General features: G+C 55.6%; 1 protein-coding gene across 27 annotated transcripts in view; it reads right to left on the reverse strand.

Moving 5' to 3' along the window:
* RAP1GAP (RAP1 GTPase activating protein) overlaps positions 1–15,569 on the reverse strand; it is a 69,163-nt gene extending 53,594 nt beyond the window's left edge. For 20 of the 27 annotated variants that reach the window (XR_013519855.1, XR_013519853.1, XR_004745792.3 and 17 more), the window contains exon 1: positions 15,504–15,569. Coding sequence is in view for 2 of the 27 variants with exons in the window: in XM_078330691.1 (XP_078186817.1) it covers positions 14,778–14,792 (15 nt within the window). In the remaining 25 variants the exon portion in view is untranslated. Of the gene's footprint in view, positions 1–14,777; positions 15,102–15,503 lie in introns of those variants that run through there. The other 7 variants (XM_078330691.1, XM_078330685.1, XM_078330695.1 and 4 more) reach the window with 2 other exon arrangements.
* Positions 15,570–16,668: the final 1,099 nt, after the last annotated feature.

The raw sequence follows: 16,668 nt of genomic DNA on the forward strand, positions 1-16,668 counted from the left end.
CGAACCAGTGAAGGAAGAACAGTCTCCAATAGCCGCTCCTTGCCGACCTGTCTCCCTTTCTCCCAGGAGCCCTAGTGAGGGTGGGGAGCTAAGGGAAGGGGTGGAGATGCCCCACCCCCCACTCTTGGAAACTCCTGCAGCCCAGGTCCCAGCCGTTAGAGGGAACTGGGCTCTGAGTTCTGCAGCAGGTTCTCTCAATCATTCAACAAACACTCCAAGTCCCTCTTCTGCACCCAGCTCGCCCAGAGTTCACAGTCCAGTGTTCTTCCTCACAGTAAGTTGTTTCCCTACCCGAGTGGAGATGTACCCCCAGACACCGGGTCACTAGCCCCGACCCCAGGGCACACTGTCCTCCACCCCAACACACACTCTCCCCCACCCATAGGAGAGATCATTCCCCCAGGCCCTGCACCCAAGGAAGGCCCCACAGTCTCAAGGTTTTTCTATGTGATTTTCTGTTTAAGCAAACTGCAGGCACAGATGTAGCCGGGATGAGGGCGGAAGAATGACCAAGGGCACAAGGACAGGGTGGCAGGGATTCTTCAGAAGCCTTTCGGGAGCTGTTCCACCTGGGACCTGGGCCTGGGCTTGAGGAGCTCCAGCATCCCTGGGAAACGACGGGTCTGGGTATCAGGCCCCGCAGTTTGTCTCACCTAAGCGGGGTATGCGGCCCTGCGGTTCCCCCACTTCAGACATGAAAGAGGCTGATATCCTAGCTCACACCAATTACTTCTCTCTTGCGAATCTGCTCTCAGCCCCCACTCGGCTCCCACCCAGGGCCTTTTCTCTGCACATTCTGGGAGGTGCAGGAGTCATCAAGAGCCCCTCGTAGGGTTCAAAGCCTGGGCAGGGCAAACATTTCCTCACTCCCAGAACTATGTCCCTTAGTTTTCGGCCCTCAGGGGAGGGTCTGGCTCCCCCTTGCAAGGTGCTCTGGAGCCTGGGCTGGGCCCCTTCTGCTCTGACCAAGGCTGCAGATTCCTTGGGGGGAGGAATCACGCCAGGACAGTGTGGGAAGCAGCCTGGGAGGGCTCCTGAGGGGTTGGTCCTGGGAGCACTGAGATTTGCCTGAGAAGGGAGGAACTTCCCTCCTTCCTTCCTTCCCTCCTTCCTTTCTTCCTTCCTCCCTACCTCCCTTCCTCCTTCCCCCCTCCCTCCCTTCCTCCTTCCCTCCCTCCCTTCTTCCTTTCTAAGTAGAGGCAGCAGCAGCAGGGGCTCTCAGAGGTGGGAGGCAGTGGGGTAGAGGACTGAAGAGCTAGGCCTGGGCTGTGGGGATGTGCACTGCCTGGGCTGGGGCCTGGATTCCAGCCACATCTGGGCTGCTGCACCCCCCTTAGACATGGACCTACACCTCGCCACTCTTTTCAGTGGGAATGATTCCTGAGTGGTTCTGTATGCCCAGTTGGCAGAGGGGCCAAGGGGCTGCCATCGTGCCAAGTTTCCCAGCCGGGCCTGGCCCCCGGGAGGCCCTGCTGGTACTGGGACAGTGGGCCCTTGAGAGGGGCCCTAGGGGCTGCAGGGTTCCCACTGAAGACAAAGAGCCCAGTGTGGGCTCCAGCCTCTCTCCTCAGACCAGCTGCAGCTGCCTCATTGGCAAGGGATGGGGGTGGGGGTAGGAGTGGCAGTGGTTAGTGGGGCTCACGTTCCCTTTGCCAGGGTTGCAGCAGGACATTCCCTGACCAGCTCCTGGTCCCTTGGTGACAGCTGAATTTAAATGCACCTTGTTAACCTACAAGACCACGTCCAAGAATTTACCCTCTGCGTCATCGCATGTGAACCTGTAGACAAACGGCAAGGACACGGGACATTGAGACATGTGCTTATATCTTCACCCTTGAAGGCTAAAATCTCAGCTCTCCAACTTGTCACCTGTGTGACCTTGGGCAAGTTATTTAAGCTTTCTGTGCTTCAGTTTATTCATCTGCAAAATGGGGTTGGTAATGAAAATAACTACCTACTTCAAAGGGTTTTGCCAAGGATGAAATAAGTTATTGATGATAAAGCATCAAGAATAGTTGAGTTTTTGCTACTCAACATGTGTTGTTAAATAAAACATTTGCTGGCTGAGCACGGTGGTTCACACCTGTAATCCCAGCACTTTAGGAGACTGTATAGGGAGGATCACTTGAGACCAGGAGTTGGAGACCAGCCTAGGCAACATAGTGAGACCTCGTCTCTACAGAAAGTCTAAAAATTAGCTAAGTGTGATGCTGCACATATACAGTCCCAGTGACTAGAGAGGCTGAGGTGGGAGGATTGCTCAAGCCTGGTAGGTTGAGGCTGCAGTAAGCCCTGATTACACCATTGCACTCCAGCCTGGGTGACTGAGCAGATAGAGATTCTGTCCAAAAAGAAAAGAAAAAGAAAGGTCAGGCATGGTGGCTCACACCTGTAATCCCAGCACTCTGGGAGGCCGAGTTGGGTGGATCACTTGAGGTCAGGAGTTCGAGACCAGCCTGGCCAACATGGTAAAGCCCTGTCTACTAAAATACAAAAATCAGCCACGCATGGATGTGGGCGCCGGTACTACTATCTACTTGGGAGGCAGAGATTGCAGTGAGTGCAGAGTGCCCCTGCACTCCAGCCTGGGCGACAGAGCAAGACTCAATAAATGGCCACCAGAGGAAATTTGAGAAATATAGTCCATGTATGCCTTGCAGTACCATGCAGTTATGGGAGAGATCTGTGTGTGAGCATGTGGAATGGCCTCCAGGACTGACACACACACAGAGGCAGTGTGACAGGGACCAGCGCTGGACCAGACTCTGATGCTTCCTAGCTGTGTGACATCAAACACATTAGTAAACATCCCGTGACACTGGCCTCATTGGCCCACTGTGACAGGGAGATCACTGCTCCGCAGTCAGCACAGGGTGCTTGCTGACTGGCACTGGGAAGTCACTGCCATCTTTGAAGGAGGTTGAGCCCCCTTATTCCTTGGCCTCCAGCTTCTTACCTAGAAAACAGTGCCAGGCTGCTTTCTAGGGTCCAGGCCCTCCCTCTGGGAGGAAGCCTCCCCGCTGGGCCTCCTAGATTTGTACCCAAGCTGCCAGACTGCAGAGGAAGAGAGAAGAGCGCAGGGTGGAGGGTTACAGAGCTCCCTTTCCAAGTTTACCTCTCGTTGAACTCTGGGTGCTCTACCCATCTACCTCCAGCTCCCCCTTTTCAGGGAAATGCAAGAGCAGAGAGGGAGAAGCAGGCCCCAGGGAAGATCTCAGGCCTGGGCTCTAGGTGGAACTGGTGGGGCCAACTCTTGCCAGAGTCCCCAACAGCCTCCTCCCCTCCCCCAGACATCCTCATTCAGGATATCTGCCCCGGGCCTCTTGGACAGGAGAGGAGGCATTCCTGGGCTTCCTGCCCTGGCCCAGGCAGCCTCCTGTGTGGCTTTGCATTAATCAGTTTTTCTCTCTGGGCCTCAGTTTGTTCATCTGTTAAACCCCTACTCTCACTTTGCTGGGTTAAAGACCTAACAATGGAAAGATAGATTTGCCTTGAAAGAATTCTGCTAGCTATGAGTATCCTTACTTTGCCCATGGCCTTTCTAAGCCACACCCAGTCAGTCCCGGGAACCTTCTGGAAAAAGAGTCTCCTGGGGTTTCCCTAGCCCCTGAGAAGGGAGGGAACAGTGAGTAGGATTTGGCTCACAGCCCTTTCCTAGGCAGCTGGCCAGTGAGGTTACTGAGCCAGCCTCTGCCCTGGCTCTGAGACTCGTGCTCTATTAAATGAGTTTCTGAGACCCCGCCTACTCAAAGGGACCCCATCAGGGACCAGGAAGATCTGGCCTGGCCAGAGTACCTGCCCCCACTCAGGCTGTATCCTGAGGATGTGTCTTTCTGGTCTCTATGCAGATCATGTGCCTTGAAGGGCCCTGGGACAGCACCCAGGTGCACGTTCTTTCATTCCTTCCCCAGTCATTCAATAAATGTATATTGGGCACCCACTGTTGGGCTGACACTGTTCAGACACTGGCGACAGAGTCTGAACAAGACAGACAAGGTCTCTGGTAGACCTATGTGCACACTTGTACACAAACTTTCCCAGGTCACACATGCACTTGTTTAGTACTGTGCCATGCACATGGAAAGAGACATCTAACTCATGCCCACAGAGCAAATGCATGCAGACATGCTCATGACCATCAGCCCCTACGCTGCAAATCCACAAGCATATGCACATGCAAAGGTCAACTCAGGCTCCCACCCACAGGTCCCTAATCAGTGCTCACTCGCCTACTGACTCCGCTGGGTTTGTACATGCATGCGAGCACCCACTAATAATGGCAGATACAGGCACAGGAATCTCAGGCCCACACACCCTTACTCAAATCACATTGTGTTCATACAGTATACACAGACAGACGTGTACACACCTTATATACACACATGGAGCATCCAGCTAACTACTGGGAAGAAATAAAGGTAGGAGACAGAATGCCTCTTTGGGGGTCAGAGAAATATGCAATTGCTACATCTCCAAGGATTGCAGAGTGGAGGCCAAGACTCCTCTCATGTATTATAGGCTTGCGTCCAGCCAGCCAGCCTCCCTCTCCTACTTCCCCTGCGAAGGGTGTGGCCCTCCCAGCCCATTTTCAGGGACAGTTTGACAAAGCTGGGAGGGAAACTGCCTGACACCCAGAGCTCCCCTCAGGAAGCTGGGCTGACAGAGCCTTGACCTAGACGGACCTGCATGTGGCCCCAGCTGTGTTGGCAACCCACCGTTTCTCATCACAAGTGCCTTCCCACTTCTGGCCTCTGCTGGTTCATCTATAATGAGGGGAGAGGGTTTCTCAACAGTTCCTTACGATGTCACTCTCCCATGAGGCCAACCAGTCTGGGACTCTGAGAGCCCCTCTCCACCCCAACAAGGTCCTCACTGAGGCAGTGGCTCTCAACAAGGGTGGCTCTACCCATCAGAGGGTACCAGGGTGGTTTTGGTCCCCAGAAATGATGGATGGGGTCACCACTGTCATTCAGTGGGCAGGGGACAGGAAAGCTACGCTGGCGAGAGTCCTACTCCAGACTTGTTGTGCATCAAATATCCTCCTAGGTATTCAAGTGGGTAAAAAGCCCATGTAACCCATCCTAGAACCTAACTCTGGTTTACAAATGAGTATTTTTTTTTTTTTGTGTGTGGCTTTAATCCATAATAAATTTTTCAGAGGTGCAACTAATGAAGTCATTCTGAACTAGAGGTCAGGTACAACGATGTGATTTTCTGCTCTTAAATCTAAGGGCTTCGTGGCTCACACCTGTAATCTCATCAGTTTGGGAGGCTGAGGTGGGTGGATTACCTGAGGTCAGCCATTTGAGACCATCCTGACCAGTATGGTGAAACCTCATCTCTACTAAAAATACAAAAATTAGCTGGGTGTGGTGGTGTGCGCCTGTAGTCCAAGCTACTCAGGAGGCTAAGACAGGAGAATCACTTGAACCTGGGAGGCAGAGGTTGCAGTGAGCTGAAATGGTGTCACTACACTCCAGCCTGGGTGACGGAGTGAGACTCTGTCTCTATACAAAAACAAAAACAAAAGACAGACAAAAAATCTAAGGGTAGGTCGGGCGTGCTGGCTCACACCTGTAATCCCAGCACTTTGGGAGGCCGAGATGGGCGGATCACCTGAGGTTGGGAGTTTGAGACCAGTCTGATCAAAATGGAGAAACCCCATCTCTACTAAATATACAAAATTAGCCAGGAGTGGTGGTACATGCCTGTAATCCCAGCTACTCGGGAGGCTGAGGCAAGAGAATCGCTTGAACCTGGGAGGCGGAGGTTGCAGTGACCCGAGATTTCACCATTGCACTCCAGCCTGGGGAACAAGAGTGAAACTCCATCTCAAAAAAAAAAAAAAAAAAAAGCAAGACTACATCTATATTAAAATAATTTTAAAAATTTAAATCTAAGGTTACATATTTAATAAATAGGTGCCCAAGGCTGGTTACTTAATTAGCTGTTGGGGTGTGGTCATGCCAGAGCATTCATATAGGGAGGTGGAGGGCCTTTTTCATCTCTTATGCCAGTATATGGTTGGTTTTTGAAGTCAGGTGTCTAGGTATACCTAGGACTATCATGATAGAAAAATAACTTTTTTTTTTTTTTTTTGAGACCGCGTTTCACTCTTGTTGCCCAGGCTGGAGCGTGGCACGATCTCGGCTCACTGTAACCTCCACTTCCCGGGTTTAAGCAATTTTCCTGCCTCAGCCTCCCAAGTAGCTGGGATTATAGGCGCCCAACACCACACCCGGCTAATTTTTGGATTTTTAGTAGAGACAGGGTTTCACCGTGTTAGCCAGGCTGGTCTCGATCTCCTGACCTCGTGATCCACCCGCCTCGGCCTCCCAAAGTAGTGGGATTACAGGCCTGAGACACCGCGCCCGGCCGAAGGACGCGTTTTAAAACGTGTTCTCTAATGGGTCCGGGAGTCCGCCGCGGTCTCGGGCGCCTCTTAGTGGTTGTAATCAGAACTGCAGGAGAGGGCCGGCGGGCGCCAGGACCAGGGACAGCGCCCCGGGCGCCTCTCCGAGAAGGGTGGGGACCCGGGGCCGTCCGGACAGCGCCCCGAGCCACCTGCCGCGCGCTCGCCGCCCTCCGCACTTCCTCACTCCTCCCTTACACGGAAGCGGCCCCAGCGCCCATCCTCGCCCTCTGCCCGGCGTCAGGCGCCGCGCGTCTCCAGCTCACAAGGGTGCACCTGCGCCCGCCCACTGTGCTCTCGCCTCCCCCTCCCGCGGGACGCGTTCTCTTGGTGCGCAGATCACGGAGCTGCACCTACGCGTTCCGGGACCTCTGTGATCCTGACAACAGGCCCGTGACGCTGATCATGCAAGAATTACAAGTCTGCCATGGCTGACGGTGAATATTGAGGTGCGCAAATAGAGCAGGTCAAGCTCTTCCGGGGTCCCCAGTACCTCAGTCCCCATCACCCCTGCACTGTGACTCAATGACACAGCCCCTTCTAGTTCCCGAGGTCTTGTACCAAGCACTTTCATCCAATCTTTATGCCCACCCTGTAAATTAGGTACAATCATCTCCCGCATTTCACAGATCAGGAAGCTGAGATCTCAGAGGCTGAGTGGCTTGCCTAAGGATTAGTGGACGCAGATATGGCTACAAAACCTCTGAAGCCTTCACACTGCTCTGAGTCACTGTGAGGGATGCTCCTGCCAGGAAGAAAGTCCTTCCAACGGTACATGCTGGCCGGCCCTGGCTGCTCTGTCCTGCCATCCTCAGAGGCTTCTGGGCTAGAATGGGGGCATGCAGCCTCCAGATCTCTCACAGAACCCAATCTCCCCATCCTTACAAGCTTTAGACTCACAAAGCACCTCCCAAAAACGCACAGTAGGTGCTTAATAAACCTGTTGCTTGGCTCAAGCCCTGCCTTCCAGGAGCCAGGGTTCTAAATGCATTCTACACAGCCTGGATACACAGCAGGGCAGAGTAAGCCAGTGAGGAAGGGCATGGGTCAAGAACTAGACAGAATGGGTTCCAACTCAGCTTTTTGTTGTTTGTTTTGAGATGGAGTCCCTCTCTGTTGCCCAGGCTGGAATGCAATGACATAATCTCAGCTCACTGCAACCTCTGCCTCCAGGGTTCAAGGAATTCTCCTGCCTCAGCCTCCCAAGTAGCCAGGATTACAGGTGCCTGTCACCATACCCAGCTGATTTTTGTATTTTTAATAGAGATGGAGTTTCACCATATTGGCCAGGCTGGTCTAGAACTCCCAACCTCAAGTGATCCTCCTGCCTTGGCCTCCCAAAGGGCTGCAATTAAGACAAGAGCCACTGCACCCAGCCCCAACTCAGTCTTGAATTGTGACTATCAGCCTTAGTTTCCATGTCTGGAAAATGGAGATGACAGTAGCTCTTAGCTCACAGGGTGATGGCATGTTTAACAAGGTGATGCACAGACACCTTGGCATAATGCCTTGTGTTTATGAACGGCTTGCACAGTGGTGGCTGTTAACACTGTTGCCAGTAGGGTCTTCTTTGGGATATACAAAGCCCAGGAACCCCAGCTGAGTAATGCCCTCATTTACCCCAAGGGTAAATCAGGTGGGCAGGAGGAGCAGAGAAAAAGGCTGCAAATGTAGTCGGTCTGGGTTGGGGACAGAAGGAGGAGGGAGATGGCTGGGGCATGGTGGCTCATGCTTGTAATCGCAGCACTTTGAGTGACTGAGGCAGGTGGATCACCTGAGGTCAGGTGTTCGAGAACAGCCTGGCCAACATGGTGAAACCCCATTTCTATGGAAAATACAAAAATTAGCTGGTGCGTGCCTGTGGTCCTGGCTACCCAGGAGGCTAGACTGCAGTGAGCTGAGATTGTGCCACTGCACTCCAGTCTGGGCAACAGAGCAAGACTCCGTCTCCAGGAAAAAAAAAAAAAAGGAGGAGGGAGAGGCAGACATCCTTGGTGGAGGCAGAGAGCTTAGCAGGAGACTCCCTGCCTCATTACCTAATCTCTGACCCTCAACCCTGATCAGCTCTATGATCTTGTTTTAGTGAGCACTCCATAAATGTTCAATGAATGAATGATGTCCCACATTGACTGTGAACAAAAAGAAACAGAAAGTCAACTTTAGAGTCTGATCATAATATATATAAGGCCTGGCATCAGCATGGGCTTGGAAACAGATAGACTTGTGCTGAAATTCCTGCTCTGCCACTTCCTGGCTTGTGACTTTGGGCCATTTTCACAATCTCTCAAAGCCTCAGTTTCTTCATCTGTAAAAGAGGATGGTAACGATAATAAACATACTTACCTCACAGGATTGTTCTTAGGATGAGTGTACAGTGCTCAGCCCTAGCACACAATAAATGAGGACTGCCTTTCATACTGTTACTGAACATGTGCAAGTACGGCTATGAGCTGAGGCAGGAGATCTGAGTTCTAAGTCCAGCTCCATGTTGGCTCACAGTGTGCCTGTGGGCAGGTCCCCGTTTCCTTCTCTGAATAATGAGGCCTCTTCAAGGGCCCTTTTCAACTGATTTCCTGGGGCAGCATAGCCCCTATTGGCATGGCAGGCAGGAATGTCTTGGGAACAGCTCTGCCCACCCATCTGTCTCTTCCAGACCATGCCACTGAAGGGGGTGGTGTTCCCATGACAGGGAGGTAGGCAGGCATCACCGGGAGTCTCAGAACCTCATCTGATACCTGCCCTGGTCCCACTCAGACCTCTCAGGACCAGCCTCACTCCAGTGCAGGGTGCAGCCCCAATGCCACGTCACATAGGCTCTGGGTCTCAGAAGGAAGAGACCTGTACCAAGGTCAACCGTGTGCCCCAAGGTCCATCTCTTTGCCTCTACAAACCTTAGTTTCCTCACCCACAAAATGGGGACAAGTCTTGCTGGCCTCAAGGGCTCCAGCACACCCAGCAGCAACCCAGATGTGAAAGTCCTTTGTGAATTGCTCCCATCAGGAGTAATCATGATAATTACTATCTGTAAAATGAAGGGGTTGGACCAGCTGATCTCCACGGGCTCCTTCCCAGCTCTGAAGCTGAGGATTTCTTGGGTTTCCAAGCTGGGAATTTACACAGACGTAGGGAGCCAGAAGTCAGGGTCTGCGGGATTGCGTGTCCATGGGAACCCCTGAAAAATCGTTCCCATTCATCCCTTCCCACAGGCCAGTCTGGGGCACTGGGTCACAGGAATAGGCCATGGGGAGGGGGAGCTGGAAGCTTCAGGGCCAAGTCCTGTAGGTGTGAGCCTCCGAGTCTGAACCCCACCCCTGCCCCTGCCCAAAATTGCTCCAATTACCCAAAGCACAGACTCTGGATGGTGCCCTCTCCAACCCCCTTTCATTCTGCATGCACTACACAGAAATGGCTAAAAGTAGTCACACAACGCTCAATTCAAATCTCAGCCCCAGCCACTCACCAGCTGGGTGATCTGGGCAGGCTATTTAACCTCTCTGAGCCTTTGAGGGTTGCTAAGAATGGTTACTCTGAGGATTAAATGAGCTAGATCCATGAAAAGCGCTTAGCATAAGGCCCAGCAAGTGCTCAGTGAATGCCCCCACCTGCATTGTATTGCTCAGGCCCATTCTGTCTCCCTCCAACCAGAATCTTCCTAGAATTCCTGAACTAGCTGCCCAGTTCCCACCTTGTCTGCCACGGGGTAGGCCCAGTGGTGTAGGGTTAGGGCAAAGGCAGGGGGCAGGTCCCAGGCTTCCCTACCCTTCGGAGGACCGCAGAGCCCACACCTCTCCAACCAGGAAGGGCTGTGGACCTGGGGACCAGGACAGATGAGGTCTTTGCCCCAGGGGCTCTGACCAGTCCTGTTTCTAGAGGCAGGGAGCGCTGGGAGAGGGGCTGTAAAGGCACCTCTATCCCTGGCAAAGCTACCATACCTCAAGTGAAAGGCAAGCAGTGAGCAGGGCAAGGCTTGAACTGTGCCAGGTGGGCACAGTGCCTACAGCAGTCTGCTAGGGTGTGGGCGGCCTCTCTCTGGACCTCCAACATAGGGGAAGATGCAAGAGGCTGGTGATGGTGGCAGCCCCTTGAGGGTCCCTGACACTGCCAACTTTTGAGCAAGAAGAATCAGGGCTGCCCTGGCAGTTCTGGCACTGAGCCTGCAGGCAAGAAGTTCCCAAGGTCATCCTCCATCAGCCACCTCCATGCCAGCCCTGGAGCCCTAATTCAAGTAGGGCCTTGCAGAGGGCTGTCCTCTGAGCGGGGTACTGGGGTGGCTTTCCCTGCAGAATTGGGGCTCAGTTCAGGAGCCAAGCAGAAGGCTGGACCCCTCTGCCCCACCTCCACCTTCCCTCTGCTGCCCCCACAGCCTGGCTGCGGCAGACACATGGCCCCTATGGCCTTGAGAAGGTCACAGCCTCTGAGGTGGCTCAGGGTCTGATCTTCACCCACTGCTTCCCCACCCCACAGTCTCAGGGGAGCCCGAGGGACAGTTATTGTAGTTTCAAGAAAGACTGCAGTTTCCCCAGAGACACAACACACTTGAGGCTCACACAACAGTCACCAGCTTCAACTCATGGGAGCTGTACTGCAAAGACAGAAACCACATGCTCCCATTCCACAGATGGAAAGGGAGGCTCAAAGAGGCTGGGTGGCTTATCTGAGCTCACCCAGCTAGTGGGGTGGGGCCAGAGGGAGAACACAAGGCTCCTGACTTCCCATACAAACGACAGCCCCCGGCTCCCCTGCTCATAGCAACCTAGTTCCTGGATGACTTGGTACCTTGGTCCTCTTGCCTGCCCCTGGGATGGAAGAGGCTGGAATCCTCTCCTTTGCACAGTGGGAGAAAATGAGGTCCAGGGAAACAGGCAAGGGGTCATCCTCACACAGCAGCAGCAGGGCAGAGAACTGTGCCAGGTGGTTCCTCATTCCAGGCTGGTGGGCTCAGCCTGCCCCTCCTGTGCATGTCCCATTGGCTTTTGGGGAAATGCAAACTCCTCAGCCTGCCATTCAAGGCTGATTTGTCCCTACACACACCTCCCATGAAGCCAACCCAGTGTCCACATGGCCACCTCCCGCCCTTGCCCGCTCTGTAGCTGGCCACGCCTCCATACCGCCGCCACTTCTACTTTTGCTGTGCAACTCGTAATCCTACCACTAGTGGCATCATCATTTACTGAACACTTACTATGTGCCAGGCAAGGCCTCCTCAAGGAGGAAACTTGCTCAACTCACCTGATGGCAGCCATGCCAACTACCTTGGAAATGTGAAGTTATGGAAGAAATTCTCACTACCCTCAAAACACTAGAGAAAAAGGCTTATTTTTTTTTTCTGACTGTAGAGAAATATTTTTGGTTTTTAAAAAAGATTTTTCTCCAGATTTGTCTGGTGTTTGCTCTTCCTTCAGTATGTCTCTGTATGCTTCTCTGAGTGCATCTTTATATTTTTCAAAGCAGCTCCCAGCCAGTATGTCTGGCCCCACAAAAAACATCCCCAGGGAGGTGGGCAAATAAAAGCTTGTCATCCTGTTCTAAGGAGAATGAGGCACAGAGAAGGCAGGTGACTTGTTCAAAGTCGCACAGCAGAGACTGGACTTGGCATCCTGAGGACTCCCAGTCTGTGTCCTTTTAGACCCAGCAGAGGCATAAAATGTCCACAAGTGTGAACGGTAGCTGCAGCCTGCTGCCCTCAGGTCCCCCTCTTCCAAGGCTGACCCCAGGGTGGCTGCCCCAGGAAGCTGCAAGTCTGGCGACCCCTGCTTGGCCCTAGTGTGGATCCAGAGGCTGCACTCTACAGGAAATCCTCAGCCTGGGCCCCAGGTGCCCACACTGCCACCAGAGCCAAACTTCCTTTCCTTACTGGCACAGGGCTGCCACCTCACACCTCTGACTTCCCTCATCCCGCAGCCAGGCTGAGCTGCCTCCCAGAGCTGGAGCTGGGCCCAGAGAGGGAAAATGACTTGTCCAGGCCACACAGCCAGCAAGAGGCAGGGCCAGCCTTGGACAGGGAATCAGCACTCTGGCAGGCTTGGCGTGAGTGCTGAGGGAGCGTGGTGGAGCTGGGAGCCCCTCACTGCCTGCCGCACCTCTCTCCCATGCCAGTCTCTCAGAAGCAGAGGGTGCCAGGGCCAGCCTGGCAGAGGTCCTGCCATGCCAGGAGGTGAGCAGAGAGCGCTGAGGACTCCCCTCCCTTCATACCAGCTGGCCCCCAGCCTTGCTGGGAGGATATAGCAGAAACGAGCCTGGCAATGCCTCTAGCAAAAGTGGAAAGGAAAGGGAACCCCAGAGCTTCTAGGAGCCTGCACTGGGGCCTGTCCTGTCTCGGGAAGGACCTGCAGGACAGCACCTTCAGGGGCAGCCAAGGAGCAGCCTGGGGAGAGGCTCCCCTGACATCCAGGTGGGTGTGTGCACGGAGGGGAGGCAAGAGAGGAGGGTCCACTGAGCGGGAAGTGCTAGGCAGTTTCCCTGGATTCTTAGGGTCAGCCACACTGGGTCAACATGAATCAGAAAAGAGGGAGGAAGGGGAGGCTTTGCTGGGAGTGGTTGGGGGCCTCCACTTCCCCCCCGACTGGGTGATGAAGTGTTCACATCCCACACTCAGGAAGCTGATGTCATGCATGCGTGTGTGCACCCATGATGGCCCGGGTGTGGGTGGGTACGTGTGCATGTCTGCCAGGTTCATTTTTAAGGGCGTAGGGATTCTTCCTGCCTGCGCGTGTACCATGTGTGCACCCTGGAGGAGATAATGGAGGCAGACAACAGCAGACGAGGGCTTCTGAAGAGGCTCTTCTCCTTGCTGACAACCTCCACCTCTCTGTGTGTACACATGTGCTAGAGTCTGGATGGTGTGTCCCTCAGCGTTTGGGTGTCCGGGGGCAGGGGTCTTGGCCTGTGTGTGCCTGTGTCTGGGTCTCAGGGTGTCTGTCAGTCGAACTGTATTTGCATTTGTGTCTGGCCGTGCTCAGGTCTCGGTTGTTTGCGCAGCACGTGCAGCTGCTCAGCAGCCTCTGACAACCAGGACAAAGGCCTCTGCAGACAGACGGGCGGTCCAGAAGACAGACCTGCCCCAGGAGTCCACAAAGGGCTTCTTGGCCCCAGAACTTCACAGAAAGGCAGGGGTAGGGCCAGGTGAGAGGGAGGTGGAGACCCTGCTGTGGGAGCCTGGGGCCTGAGCGGCAGAGATCCCTCTCTCCAACAAGCCAAAGAGAAGCTCTGCTGCCCTCCAAGAGGCCAGAGGAAGAATCCTTGTCTCCTAAGGGTGGAGGTTGGTTAGAGCCAGGAGAAAGGCCTCCTGAGACCCCTGCCAGACAGCCACCTTGGGAAGAAGAGAAGAGGAGAGGGCTTTGCCCAAGGAAGCTGGGAAGGTCCCAGGGTGGGAGCACCATCATGGTGCTCCATAGGACGACCCTCCCTCCATGGGAGGAGCCGCAAGGTGAGCCTAGGACTCTGAACCCTCTCTTCAACCTGACCCAGCTTCCAGCCATAGGCACCCTCCCCTCCTGGCAGCAAAGAGGAGCAGGTCTGCATGGACCACTCCACTATGGAGTTCACTCTTCCTCCACCCCACCGCCGTGGAGATCTGCTCCGATCGAGTCAGAGAACCACAATTCTAGACCTGGCTGAAGGTGACTAGGTGACCTCAAGCAGTTCATTTAGCCTCTCTGAGCCTCAGTTTCCTCATCTGTGTAACGGAGGCTTCAGCCCCTACCTTGAAATACTGCTGTGAAGGGGGAAATTGCTCCTGCCACCGGAGGATTAATCATTACCCTGGAACGCTTCCCAGTGCCATCAAGGAACACTCACCCCTTGCCAGATCCTCCTGCTGTGGGGGGCTCTCAGAGTGAGGCTGAGGTCCTGGACAGGGGAATGGAGGGCCCCCATGGCCAGATGGACCTGGCCACTGCCTCCCCACTCAGCCACAGCCCTCAGGGCCCTGTGCCAGTCCAGAAGCCCATCCAGGGACACCTTTGGCCAATGTTCTGTTTTATGTGCAAGACAAACCTCCTCAGTGCCCCGACCATAGTGTACCCAAACACCCTCAGGAAGGAGGGACCGCTGCCTGTGCCGGTGGGGCCAGGAGCCTCCTGCCAGCCTCCTATGGGGAGGAAGTGGTACCATCTCACTCCCATTGTCTTTCTCTCCTACTTCCACCTGGCTGGCTTCCCTCAGTGCCCCTCCTGCCTGCCGCCCCAGGGTCCTGACCTCTGACTTGGCAGGGAGGGCAGTAGAGCCCAGGGACAGAGGCCAATTCACCCTGTTAGTGGTGGGTGTTCTTCCTGACCCCACCACCAGGCCTTTGCTATAACCCCAACAAGGACTCCGAGGGCACGCACAGACCGGGGTCTGTTAGAGTAGGGAGGGGGCTGCTCACCTCCAGAGACCGCATGTGTGTGCGTGGGTGTGTGTACACAAGGTTTCTTCTCCAAGCCCAGGCGCCCTGCAGCTGGCACCAAACCCTGAAGGGCGCGGAAACCGCCCCGTGAATTCTCACCGAGTCCTCAGATCCTGCCGAGCCAGAGGAGGCGAAGAGGGGGCGCCCAACTGCGTGACGCGTGCCCCGCTCTGCCGGTCAGGGACAGGGGCGGGGGAATGCACCCGGTCTCTGGGGATGCAAGGACACCACCATCCTCCCCACTCAGGGTCGTTGATCCGAGGCCCCCACTTCCCTCCTCTGAGGACAGGAGCACCTCCCACTGGGGGGCGCTAGGGCTTGGGCCCCTCCCCAGGGATGGAGGATACGCTCCCACTTCCCACAGCCCCTCCTCTAAACCCCAAGTGTCCTCACCTGGAGTGGGTGGAAAACCAGACTCCTGACCCACCCAGGGGGGTGGGACCAGAGCCTCCTGGCTGCGGCCTGGACCAAGTCCCGCAGGCTGGGGGTTCAGCCGACTCAGCCCAGGCCTCCCCCACTTTTCCAGACGCTGTCAAGCCCTGCTGCCCTTACCCCTCACCCCTGGAGACCCGGGTCCCCTGCGCGTTCGCCCCCACCCTCCGTCCTGGCCGCCCATGCGGGGTCTTGGGTGCGGGCCGACCGGAGCCCGGACACCTCCGTCCCCTTCTCCTTTCCAGGGCCGGAGCACTGGTGGGGCGCACTCACCGAGGGCCTTGGCCGTGGGCGTCTTGGGCTCGGCACTCCGGTGCCCGCGGCCGCCGCTGCAGCTCTGCTCCTACGCGGCCGGCGCTCGCCGCCGCCGCAGTTCGGGGAGGGGGATATCACGTGACCACAGAGCGCTCCTTCCCCGGCGCCGCTCCCCACTTACTGCGGAGCCCGAGCCGCGGGAGCGGCGGGGAGGCCACAGCCCTGCCGCCCCGCCGCCCCGCCCCGAGGCGCCGCAGGTCACGGAGGAGGGCTCTCGGTGCCATTTTACAGGTGGGGAAACTGAGGACCAGTGCGGGGCAGGGACCGGCTCAGGGTTACACAGCTAGACAGTGGCAGGACCTGGGCGAGAGTTCAGCGGTTCAGGCAACAGCACATGCTCCAAGGGGACAGGGACAACTTCTGGAGCAAGTGGAGACGTCTGGTTAGGTGGGGGCCACGGCACCCATGGGCTCCGCTTGTCTGCAGGGACGGGAGGAGGGCGACAGGCTTTGCTGGGCGAGGAGGCTGCTGCGCCCTGGCTGACGCCCTCCTCACCCGGGCGCTTAGTGAGCTTCCTGGCAGAGGCCACACGGTGACCCTCACCAGCCCATTCGTGGCTCTTGGCCTTTCTGCCTGGACTGGGCAGCCCATCCCCGCCCAACCTAACCTGGGTCCAGGGCGTGTGTGGGGAGGGGAGTCGGGGGCCAGGAGGAGAGTGGGATCAAGACGAGAGTGAAAACTCAGGCACAGAGTGGACGCAGAGATCACCTCAGCCTGACTTCCAAGGCCCTGGGAGAGTTAGACTTGCCCCAGGTCCACAGCAAGTGAGCGGCCTGTCCACTCGAGTCCCCTCTTGGATGGTCAGCAGAGCCTGAGGCTCCCGTGCCCCACTCCCCACCAAGGGGAGCCCTCACCCACACCTCTTCCGGTTCACTGAGCTCCCTCCCAAGGGACAGCCCACAAGAAGCAAAGAAACACTCAGTGAGTCTGCAAGACCAGAGCTGCGGGGGACAACGGGTGAGAATATGGTTGGTGGCTCCAAGGTCATGAACTCATCACAGATCATTCACATTCCAGGGGGATCGCTGAGGTATCTGGATCTCACCCCAATGTTCTAAGAACTGGGAAAACAGGCTGCAAAAGGTGCAAAGACAATCCTCCGTCTCAGTTGTTTGGAATTTGT

Source organism: Callithrix jacchus, chromosome 7, assembly GCF_049354715.1.
Source record: "Callithrix jacchus isolate 240 chromosome 7, calJac240_pri, whole genome shotgun sequence".
In the NCBI taxonomy this organism is placed as follows: Eukaryota; Metazoa; Chordata; class Mammalia; order Primates; family Cebidae; genus Callithrix; species Callithrix jacchus.